Raw genomic sequence first — 12,134 nt, 5'->3', positions numbered from 1 at the left:
CCAAATGCACTAATAATAAAAATTAATATCCAACTATTGAGGCAAAAACTAATAGCTAGCATGTTGCTGCAAAAATTAAATCCTAATATAGTAATCCCAACTCACAGAAAAACAATTAAGGAAAAAAAAATAAGGATTAAAGAAAAAAATTAAGGAACAATAGAATAAAAAATCATCAATCAACACAACTCACAGGTGTAACAGCAATGACTGGTGATGAGCTGAGGCGACAACGACGGCTAAGAACTGCTCATTATTGGCGAGGTTCGCTGTTACGCCGTTTATTGGGTTCGCGTGGCTACATGCTAGGTTCGAAGTGATTGGACGATTTATCAGTGATGACTAGATGGTGAATCTATGGATGGCTGCAATCTTTGGGTGGTTGTGAGGCATTGACTAGTGAATGTGCATGTCGGCTGTTTTTGTTTAATTTTAGAGAATTTTTCAGTTTTCATTCTTTTTCTTTTTATTTAATTATTTTCATATAAAATTTTCACTAATCCCTTAACTAGGCCAATCTATGCAAGCTTTTTATTTGTTGGCCCATATCCATTAATCTACCATGCGAGCTGGCTTCGTGCCCATGGCCCTAGGTCGTCTCGGCCCCGCGTTTTTTTGCCAACCTTAACTAATTGTGTAAAAAGCGCTAAAAGAGTGGTGCATGTGGGGACTATGGAGTTAGATCCTTTGGAGTTTAGGTAGGCCAATACTATTGGGGAAGAGGGCACTATGCCAACCATACACAAACTGGGCGAGAACTAGGGTCGTTTTCATTATGAAGATATTGTTCCATTTCTACTAGGCTTAATCTTGTAGTATGGGATGCAAAAGTATCACACAGAGTCATAAGCTCTTGTCTTGCGATAGTATCAGAGCCACACTTGCTATTTGTCAAATTGCTCTCTCAGTAAGCTTGCCAAGCACTCTAGTGTTGTCCTAGGTAAGTCCCTACCCTTTTGCCTAGTAGGGTCACACACCCCAAGCACTTACATCAAGCAGAACAGTGTCTACACACAAGTCCTCTTCCTGGATAAGGATGAGTAGGAAGGGAGTTCACGGGTGAGACTGTGGAAGGTGACCTTTACGCTTTTGCGATGGAGGTGCACACTTGCGAGGCGTACTCTTCTAGCATGAGTACATGCATGGTCATGGTGGTGGGAGATTGTCACAGACCACAATTATGACACCCAATTATACGCATAGTACGCTAATGTCGACTTGGTTGTATTGATTGTGTGAGATATGCTTCAGAAGAAGGTGCGTGTGGGGAGTATGATGGAGTTGGACCCTTTAGAACTCAAGCAAATTCAATTTGAGGAGCTTGTTACTTGTTGAGGATTTAACATTTAAGAGGGGACTAGGCCAACCCTATACAAACTAGTCAGGAACCGGAACTGTTCTCTTGATGAGTTTAAGACAGGACGAAATCAGTTGATATTGTACCACTTCCACTAAGTTTACTCTCATAGTATGGTATGTGGGAGTGTCGCATGGGATTGTAACCTCTCGTCCTGTGACATGGCGTTGGAGCTAGTCCCTATGCCCCACTTGAATTTGTTTGGTAGTTGAATGAAAAAGAAAAAAAGAAAAAAAATGTTCAATTATTAAAAAAATTACAAATGTTATAATTATTACTTCTATCATCCAATTGATAGCTTCGGCGAACTTCTTACATCTAATCTTTTCTCCCCCTAGAGAAACCGAACCATTATTCAAAATCTGATCATTTTGTATGTTGCTTGTTCATAGAACCAAATTCAACTTATCCAAAATTATATTTTTGCTACAATTGTTTACTCAACAGATAAACTAACCAAGAACGATGATAGAATTCAAATATCCATTGAAGTTTAAATCCTTGAGAGTAGAGAGTAGTTGTTTCACAAAATTTACTGCAATGGATTCAAGTTGTAGGGTATAGTTGAAGAGATATTAAATTTTTTATCAGCACTGCAGTAGCAATGCTTTTAATTTAGTCTTCATTTTATAATTTTTTTTCCATCACTACTCTCAATTATTTTCTATCCTAGTATTATTTTGTTGTAATATTTCTGTCTTTAATATTATTATTTTTTATAAAATTTCTTAATCAAATGTTTTTTATGTGTGGCCCAGCCGGCTTGGCCAAACTTTCTACGAGAAATGCATATATAATTTATAGAAATAAAGAGTACATAAATTTTTAAACAAAAGGCAAGAGAATAAAATTATAACATGAAATGTATTTCTATTTTGGAATTATATAAAAAAAAGATTGAAATGATTTTCCAGCTGAGCATGAAATTGTTAATTGATACAGCATTGAACCATGAATAAATTTTAGCAGAAATACAGCCCACACCTCCAACTTTGTATACACTACTAATGAATAAAGACTAGTCAAAATTAGAAGCCAAGGTCATTTAGCCAGAAATCAATTAAAACCCCAGAAATTCTCAAACACCTACACTACACCAATTGACCGCTTTACTCAAAAGCCCTGGCCCTTTTGAACTGTACAATTCACAGGAAAAAGAACGAACAATCAAGAAACAAGCCTTCATGTTCATCATGCCCAATATTCATCATTCCAAATGTGCCTCGGAAGGAGTCCCCCATGTTCACTCATACTCCCTCTTAATCTGTAAAAGTTTGCCTTACTTCGGACTGTTCTCAACGGGCCTGACCTATTTCTATGTCTAGTTGGTAAGGACATCCCATCCCCAGCCAAACTAGAAGCTGAGAACGCTCTGTTTTCTGTCTCTTCAAGTGGACCAGAACTGTGCTCCATTGTTATGAAAGAAGAGGCTTGCCCATAAGTCAAGCGAGGGGTGAGAGCACCGGCATTCCACCAACTGCTATCCGAAGGCACAAGCTCGCCTTTAAAGTCAGAATCTGGAACAGAAGAATCCTTTGGGCTACAGCAGTCCCCACAAGTTTCGTCTGTGTCATTATATATCAACTTCAAGGCCTGCACAACTTCACCCATAAATGGTCGGTGAGTAACCTCGGGGTGAACACACATGGAAGCAATGGCTGCCACCTTAGCCATGTCATCAAAATCATAGCTTCCTGCCAATGAAGGATCCACCAACTGCTCCAAACCTTCTCTAGTTGTCAGTAGTGGCCGTGCCCAAGTCACAAGATTTTCCTGTCCCTGGGGTTGGGACATATCCACAGGTTTTCTTCCAGATAGAAGCTCAAGCAGCACAACCCCATAGCTGTAAACATCACTCTTCACAAGTAAATGCCCAGTCATTGCATATTCTGGGGCAACATACCTGCAGATCATAAAATAAGCATTCCATTAAAATAAGCAATATGCTGCAAGTTACAGCAACATGTTATTGCCTGTGGTAACAAAAACTGCAGTAACAATAACAAAATGGGTTCAGTGGTTTTATGGCCTAGATAAACCTTTAGGTTTCAAGAAAAATGATAAATCCTACAGATGTCTTTAGGAATATTAACATGGGAATATTGGCGTGTTATCGTGTAGGTAAAAATAAAAGTTGGGAATGATTAATATGACTTATATGATCCAATCGTGTTTAGTTTCAAAGGGAAGAAGAGGACATGCTAATTATTTACTCGCTTAAAATTGAAGTACCCGAAAGTTCCCATGACCCGAGTAGAAATATGCTGACTGCCTTCAGTTGCTTCTCTTGCCAACCCAAAATCTGAGACCTTCGGGGTGAAGTCATCTTCTAGCAATACATTACTGGCCTTAAAATCTCTATGAATAACACGAGGATTAGAATCTTCATGAAGATAGGCCAGTCCTCTTGCTGCTCCAAGGGCAATCTTCATTCGTGCTTCCCAGTCAAGAGGTCCTCTATTCTTGTCAACACCTAAACATTAATATTAAACCGACAACTGATTAGCCCAACTATGTTAACAAAGCAATTTCTAGCGGTTAAAAAAAAAAAAAGTCAAAACCGTAAAGAGGATAACATACCATGCAGGTGTGACTCAACACTGCCATTGTGAACAAGTTCATACACCAAGCAGCGCGTGCGTCCTTCAATGCATATACCGATCAATTTCACGAGATTACGATGATGTAATCTGCTTAGCATCTCTACTTCTGCAATAAATTCACGGTCCCCATTCTGATTATTTCTTGTTAGCAGCTTCACTGCAGCTTCAGTTCCATCGTCCATAACACCATGGTAAACACACCCAAAACCTCCTTCCCCCAAAATTCTCTTGGAACTGAATTTCTCTGTTGCCTTCTCAAGATCAGAAAGTGCAAATGTTTTAACAGAGAGGATACAAGTAGCCATGGTGGACATGAGCGACACTGAGGTTGAGCTAGCAATACTACTAGATAAGATAGACCCAATGCCTGCATTACATGTAAGATCCGGTTATCTTCACTCAGTTTATAAAGTACTGATAAATTGGATTGGATTAATGAAATATAAAATGCAACTGAGCCTTGTATCCCGAACTGGATCTTCCAACAAATAAAAGTTTTTGTCCTTCCTAAGCTTTGAACCATCAAAGATATTTATAGTGCAACCTCGAAGTGATGATAATGGTAGTAATATAATAAATAAAGGAAAAATGGAAAGAGAAGAAAAAACTACTTCAAGCAAAATATTGAGAGAATATTTTAACATTTTAAGTGATATTCGTAATTTAGTTACTTTCCTGGGTACAAGTGTAGGTTAAAATGTTAAAATATTCTCTCAATAATGATAATGGTGCATTATTCATTTTAAAGTTGACATTCTTAAACTATCATTACTCATTCTAAAGTTGACATTCTTAAACTGTGGTAATTCTATTTACTCTAGCATAAAATGTGAAAGGCATCCCCCTAGGTAGCTAAGTAGCATCACTTGTGTGAATTGAGTCAGATTTGAGTTTGGGTTTATTTGAGAACAACAAAAAGGCCTTCTCCAATGTATATCTGGAAAAGAAAACACTGAAAAAAAAAATGTTGTGATTCAATTGTAAAGTGTGGTAATGTGGGTGCGCCCCTCGTTGCAGTTTGGAAAGAGCAGATGATAAAACAATAGGTTTATCACTGCAAGAAGATAATTGACTGCTCACATGACAGTATTGACTTGATTTAGATAAAAGACACCAGGAAAAATGAGAGAAAAGTAATATAATCACACCAGCATAATGCATTAAAAATTATACAGAACTTTCTTGATGTTTTCCAACAGTTAAGCAGGAAGACAATAAAATAGTAAGACATGACAATACAAACATAATATAGCTAAGCAGAACTAGCAAAGAATCAGTGGCATGATGGAGATCATTCTCACTGTAAAAGTTCTAAGAAGTGCCTCACATTCGATTTCAATGTAAGAGCATCTGAACACCAAAATCAAAGACAGACTTACCGGATCTTTTGTTTATAGATGATGCAAAGGCAGGGCCAACAGCACTTGATGGTTTTCTAGCCTTCCTCCATTTTATAAGGATGGATATTGCTCCAACAAAAACCAGTAAGAGTACAAATGCAGACAAAGCAATGATAGCAATGGTTCTGAAATTCATCCGCTGATTTTTATTTCCAAAGTTTGCAGAGATAGGGAGAGATCCAACACTAACACTTGGACCACTCTCTGTAGAACTCTCATATGGCGGAGAAGAAGGAATACCTGAAAAAGACTCTCAAGTCACAACCTCATTTACAATTGAAATGGTAAAGCACTGAATTTTAGAGGAGAACTGAAGTTCCTACCTGGATAGCTGATATAAATGACTTCATAAATACCAAATAGAGTCAAATTTAAAGGAACTTTCTTATGCCACAGTCTGTCATATGTCAGAACTGCTGTGGTATTATCAAACTTCTCTCCCAGTGGAACCAAGTTAATATCCACCACTGTCTTTCCTTGATTTTGGCTATCAGCACTGGCACCCATAATTTTCACCTGACTTTGTTGCAAATATGTTCCTGCCGCAATTTCAATCTCCAGCTCATTCATTACAGGAAAAACACTATAGGGCGCTACATCCAAAAGAAGTCTCACTTTCATGGGAAACACACAACCACAAGGTGATCCATAAGGAGTTGCTGTAAGGGGCTCCACACATATTTGATCACATCCTGCCAAATGTTCTATTATCAATACCAGAATATAAAATAATCTTGTCAGGAGATATCTCATTCCATGAAAAACTCAACCTTCATAAAATGCAACACTAAAGTGCAAAGCACCTTAAATTCTTTCAAATGTCGTGCTATAAAGCGCCTTACACTCTTTCAAATCTAATACACATAATGTGAAGCAACTTTAACTCTTTTGTAGCATCCAAGAAAAACAATAATGTTCATCATAAATGCCTTCACTAAATTCTAAATCATTTCAGAACAATATAGCTTTATAATCAGTCTTTGGCTCTTTGTCAACTTCAAGATACCAAGTTGACAGACAGAAGTGGCAATAATGGGTTTATCCAGAGAGTTTGTGTAAGGTTAAACATCATAAAATTCAAATCCAGAAGAGAAAACACATCAATAAGGAGTTGATCTTATATACACAATGATGCAAAGAGACTTTTAACTCTTTTGTAGCATCCAATAAATCATTTCAGAACAGTATAGATTTATTATTAGTCTTTGGCTCTTTGCCAACTTCAAGATATCAAGTCAATAGACAGAAGTGGCAATACATATGGGTTTATGCAGAGAGTTTCTGTAAGGTTAAAACATCATAAAACTCAAATCCAGAAGAGAAAATGCATCAATATAGAATTGAACTCACATACACATTACACAAATTGTGACAGCAACCATAATGCATAATAGATTAAAAGAATTGAAAAAAGAAAATGCAAAAGGAATCATTTCTACCATTCACACCATACATGTCCCATGCCAAAATAATTCAATTTTCCTAATCCCATGCACATACTAACATTATTGAAATTCAGAGAACCTAGCAACAATATCCAACTTTGTCAGAGAAGAGTAAATTAGCTAACCCATTCCAAAGGAGCACCATATACAAGAAAACCCACTAGATTAAGTATGCAGTATGATTCCTTAGCCAAGGGATGGATGACTTTGGCTCAAGAAGGCAAGGTCAAGCAGTTTTGGTGGAAGATGGCCATAACTAAAGAAACGGGAGATTATGTTCCCAAATGGGGTAACTACCAAGAATACATACATACATATATATATATATATATATATATAGAGAGAGAGAGAGAGAGAGAATCCACTGGGAGGCTAATAAGATAGGCAAGGCTTCATTGGTGATGATCTTACTCTGTTTATTTCTTGCTTTTCATTTTTTTTTTAAATTTCCAGGAGTTGGTTTGAAGCTTCCCAATAAGTGATGCTTAATATCAAGAAAGAGTGGAGATAACGGAAATCCTGAAGGATAGCTAAAGATATTCCAAGTAAACAAAATCAAGCCTATTGTTTTTGCCCCCACACTAGACACAGAAGCATCATTTGAGTTACTGCTGTTGGGTTCCTCTTAGTTTATATCTCCTTTGCAGTTTGCATGCCCAGCAGGATCCCACTCTTTCTGCACAACCTGCTGGTCTAGCATGTATATAATGGCCAAGAATATCAGGTTCAATCTTCTCCTATTCCTATCATTGATTTATGATTTCCTAGATTAATTCGACAATGATGATTTTCAATGAAATCCTCCATCTTTTTCTGGTCATAAAATACAATAGGGGAAGAGAGCCAGGGAGGTGCAACTACTCCATCAAAAGGAACAACAATCAAAATATTACCAGGTCTTACAGAAGAAGCAGGGGTGACTGCATGAGGTTTTGAATGGTGATGATGATGACCACCTCGATGACGTCTTGGTAATGGATCAATGCCAGGAGTGGCAATGGAGGCTGACAAAGTGTAGCTAAATTAGTGAAATGAGCTGCAATATGCTGTAAGCATGTCAAATATCAGATTGCAGTAAGTTACCTTGATGGATTGGAGATGGTGCAGGTGCCATGTATGGTACAAACGAAGGTGCAACTACATGCATTTGATGTTGTCTCAATTGAGTAAATGACAACCTCATGGAAATTGCCTTTGCTGCCACCAGGACAACAACCATGTCAGTTATCCATAGGTGAAATTATTAAGCCAAGTTACCAAAAGAAGTTGAGAGAAACTCAATGAAAGACTACAGTGAAGATGAACAATTTGAATGCTATAATCTTCTTTCGTCTAAGAAAAATGAATTCCACATTTATTTGGAAACTTCAAATTGTCTAATTCCCTTTTCCATATGTCTGTAATATGACAACAACATCAAAAGATTTGATCATCAGAGGGCATCACTTATCTCTATTACGAATATGATTAAGTTGAAGAAAGATTTGATCAGGTGAAACATGGCACTTCAGAAAGTTTTATTCAAAGTGTATTGTTTTGCATTCCAAAATGTTTGATTAGGAACTAAAAATTCCAATATCAGAAATGCAATAGACGTAGGAAACATACAATAAAAGTAAACTTGTACTCACTCAGTAATTTGTAATAATTCGCAACCTTACCGTGCTCGACTAAAACTTCTCTGGTTGATAACAGCCGATTCGATTGTACAGAAGGAGACAAGTTTAAATGGAATAGTGGATGCCCTAAAAAACAAACCGAATATATAAGTTAGTTTCCTTAAATGCATCATTTTTAGGAAACATTATAATAGACGAGACCATGCATCTTACATTAAAAATGAGCCACATAATGAGTGCATGGAAATCAAACAAAATTCTTGTGAAGGCAATTTAAAAGCGTTTCAATGACTCTTTGCTTTGCAGCTCATGTATCAGAAAAGAAAATTAAATTAATGTGCAGATGACCGGACTGAATACTTAGGGACTCAACACTACACCAAAGGTTTCCCCACTCAGATAGAAAATGACAAAGAAGAAATCGGGGATTCATAGTTTTGAGAATGTGTTTCAAGCCCACAATCAGTTCATTGGCTAAAACATGCATCCCATAGCCTAAACATCTAGAAACCTCCAAAAGCCTTGCCATAACAAAGCCACACTACTTATCCATGCTAGAAGTCTAAACTAAGCTTTACTAGGTTACCAATAACACCTGCAGGCTGCAGTCACGCTTATCAAGCAAACTACAGTGTTTTCGCGCCCGCTGTTATTCAAACACAAGATATCTGGTTCCCAGTTCATCCCAATTTCTGCCCAGAACACTGGGTCACCGATTCGCATTAATGAAACAATATCCTAGACAATAAAGAACCACCTGAATCCAACTTATTTGAGTTCAACCGTACAGAACGCCAGCTGAGTCACGCTTGCTTTTTTGATAAAAGACAAAACAATACATTAAAAAATCAAAACTTTTACTTTAATTTCTTTTCCGCAAAACTTAGCCAACCGAAAAAAAAAAAACGGATGATACCTAAACAAGCGGAAATAAAGCTCAGGACGAAGTGAAGAAGAAGCAAAATCAAAGCAGGCATCTTCTCTCTTCAAACCAAACTCCAAACAAAACATTGTCAGTAGCCAACACATTCCAGCTCAACCACCTCGTCGGAGGCTCCTGGCAGCTTTCTAGGGTTCCGGCGAAGCAGTCGCGTCCTCCAAACCTCTCCATCGCACTCCGCCGCCACCATAAAACCCTCCATCGCTAAAAACGAGGGCAGCAAATCATGAGCTCAGCTCAAAAACAAAACCCTAGGAAAGAGAAACCATAACACAATGCAGGTGGATAATAGTAATAGATTCACAGATCCGTGAAACGCGGTGAAGATCTAGGAACGCAAAATTTACAAAACACGTAATATTTCTTTTCAACGTGTTTTTGTTTAAAAAAAAAAAAAGAAGGAAGAAGCTGTGAGAGGCTTTAGAGAGAGAAAGCTCGTGACCGGAGTGATCTAGATAGAGAGAGAGAGAGGGGAACAAATGCAAAAAGATCTCGAAACTGTTAATGGAGTCGTTTTGGATTTAGATTTTTAAAGAGAGTAGGAGAGTTTGGTGAAAGCAAAACGAGTGAGAGTGAGGGATTGAAAGTGCGTAGGTGTTTTTCAGCTACAAGCTTATATTATTATTATTATTGTTGCTGCAGCACATCACTAGCCTACATTAATGATGGCTGTCTGGTCCCCACGCTTCGTTTGAGCGCGTGGTGGGGACGCCTTTCCAGCGAAACGACAAACCGGGGGGGGGGGGAGGGGTGGCGTTTGCTTTTGCTACCGTCTTTTGGAGGATCCGTTTCTGTTTTTTGGATTCGGAATTTTAGAAAAGGCCAAAAAGTAAACTGGAAAAGAAGCAAAAAGAAGAGAATGGAAAGAAGAAAAGGATTGCGTTTTTGACTTTTATATGAAAGCAAGCCCCCTGAATCTGTGTTAGTAGTCAAACTTTATCATGTGAAACCCGGATTGAAAAGATTAGTTCATATTTTATTCACATTAAATATTTTATTAACATTAAATATTCATTAACCGCTTTTAATGATTTGTTTACTTTTGTATTAAAATGGATGATGTCTGTTTATTCATTGCCAGTGCGAGTGCTGATGCTGAATTTAAAATTAATATCTTTCTTTAATGTATTTTATTATTTTATCATCTTTCATTTTTTTAAAATATTTTTCCTCTCATTCTATGGTGTGTTTATTTGAGCATTTAGAGAATGAGAATGAAAAATTAAGAACGAAACTCATATTTACTTGATAAAATATAATTTCAAAATAAAAATAAAATATATGAGTCCCACATAATGAGTGTTGGGAATGAGAATTCTCAATTTCTGAACTAACTTTTGTATTTCTCTAATTTTTTTTCATATTTTCTAAATTACACTCGTTCAAATCACAATTAATTTTATTATTTTAAATGTCATTATTATTATTACTAAATTTTATTAACTTTATTATTTTAGTTATTATTAATATTATCATTATTAACATTTTTTATTATCATTATTAATTAATATTATTTTTATAATAATATTTATACATGTATCTAATTAATAAAAATTACATTATTTAATACTTTTAGTATTTTGGTAAATTGATTCTCATTCTCATTCTTCATTCTCATTTATTTTGCCAAGTAAACACATCAATGTCATTCCAATATATTCTCATTCTCATTTATTTTTGTCAAGTAAATATTGAAATCTCATTCTTTTTTTCAAAGGAGGGATGAAGAGATGGTGATAAACAAAGATAAATTGATAAAATGAGAGAATAAATAAGAATTTCAAGGTCGTTTCTGACTTGAGAGTGGAAATGAACTTGGAAATAAATGAAGATAGAAAGTGAACGTAAAATAAAATGAGATAAGAGAATGCGTTTGTTGTTATAAATAAACAAGAAATTAAGAGACCAAACTAGAAAATAGATTATGGTGAGATTATTATCCATAAATTTTTGAGATAAGTTACCAAAATAAATATCATGATTTTCAAGTCCACGAAGATTAATTATACAATAGCCGCTAGTTTACTATTTTGTAAAGGCACCTGCCCCAATTTAAATGTAGCCATTACCGGTTAATTTATTCTTCTTGTACAGAAAATACTTTGAAATATTTTTAATTTGTTTATAACTCATGTAAATTTTTTATACATACATACATACATTTTATAGGAGTAGTTTTCTAGTCAGAGATTTTAAAGTGCAGAAAAGTCCAAGAAAACTTTAAAACCACCGCACTTTAAAATTAATGACTGGAACATTTCTCCATTTTATAGATATATATTATATATATGTATGTATGTATATGTATTAGTTTTTTACTACTTAATAATATAAAATAATTAAAGGTCAAGTTATTTTAACTTGAAAATTTTCTCGCTAAATCATTTATTTTAATCAAGTTTTTGTTATCAAAATAATTATTGACAAAATCACATAATTAACCCAATTTTTTTCTTTTCTCTTTCAATTCCTCAAATTCAACGTTGGCTCCTTCAAATGTTTACTTTTAACTGTAAATAAACATTGATACTTGGTTGCCAATTTTTCGGAATCGATTTCATTATGGGCTTCACCAATTAAGAAGAATGAAACCGAAAATTCAAAAAATGAATATCACTTACTGGTCATGAAAGCTATAAAAATTTCTTTTACTTCTAAGTTTGGAAAAGAAAAGCTAACAATACAATAACGGTGTATATCCCAAGATACTTATGTGACACATAATTTTAGTTATCAACTTGTTCTAAATCAAATTAGCCCCCCTAAAGTA

At 35.7% G+C, this 12,134-nt stretch overlaps 1 protein-coding gene across 2 annotated transcripts; it reads right to left on the bottom strand.

The window, feature by feature from the left end:
* Window positions 1–2,283: 2,283 nt before the first annotated feature.
* LOC18048552 (receptor-like serine/threonine-protein kinase ALE2) lies at window positions 2,284–9,982 on the bottom strand. Of its 2 annotated transcripts, none has more exons than XM_006443646.2 (9): window positions 9,341–9,982; window positions 8,467–8,550; window positions 7,889–8,002; window positions 7,699–7,809; window positions 5,684–6,052; window positions 5,340–5,600; window positions 3,938–4,327; window positions 3,590–3,830; window positions 2,284–3,260 (listed from the first exon to the last, which is right to left on the bottom strand). In XM_006443646.2, exons 1-9 carry the CDS (start codon window positions 9,399–9,401, stop codon window positions 2,549–2,551), a joined length of 2,343 nt encoding a protein of 780 aa, XP_006443709.1. In that variant the 5' UTR covers window positions 9,402–9,982; the 3' UTR covers window positions 2,284–2,548. The 2 variants fall into 2 exon arrangements, with proteins under 2 accessions (XP_006443709.1, XP_024044347.1); XM_024188579.1 differs by having other exon boundaries at window positions 8,437–8,550; window positions 9,341–9,750.
* Window positions 9,983–12,134: the final 2,152 nt, after the last annotated feature.

Source organism: Citrus clementina, unplaced genomic scaffold, assembly GCF_000493195.1.
Source record: "Citrus clementina cultivar Clemenules unplaced genomic scaffold, Citrus_clementina_v1.0 scaffold_3, whole genome shotgun sequence".
NCBI lineage: Eukaryota > Viridiplantae > Streptophyta > Magnoliopsida > Sapindales > Rutaceae > Citrus > Citrus x clementina.
The sequence above is the reverse complement of the archived record's forward strand: the minus strand, read 5'-3'. Positions and strand labels throughout refer to the sequence as shown.

Excerpts from the sequence above, each read along its gene's own strand:
- LOC18048552 (XM_024188579.1), bottom strand. The coding sequence starts at position 9,401 with ATGCCTGCTTTGATTTTGCTTCTTCTTCACTTCGTCCTGAGCTTTATT. Across the intron at positions 4,328-5,339 it reads ATCTATAAACAAAAGATCCG|GCATTGGGTCTATCTTATCT; the intron begins GTAAGTCTGTCT and ends CATGTAATGCAG. Across the intron at positions 3,261-3,589 it reads CGGGTCATGGGAACTTTCGG|GTATGTTGCCCCAGAATATG; the intron begins GTACTTCAATTT and ends TATGATCTGCAG.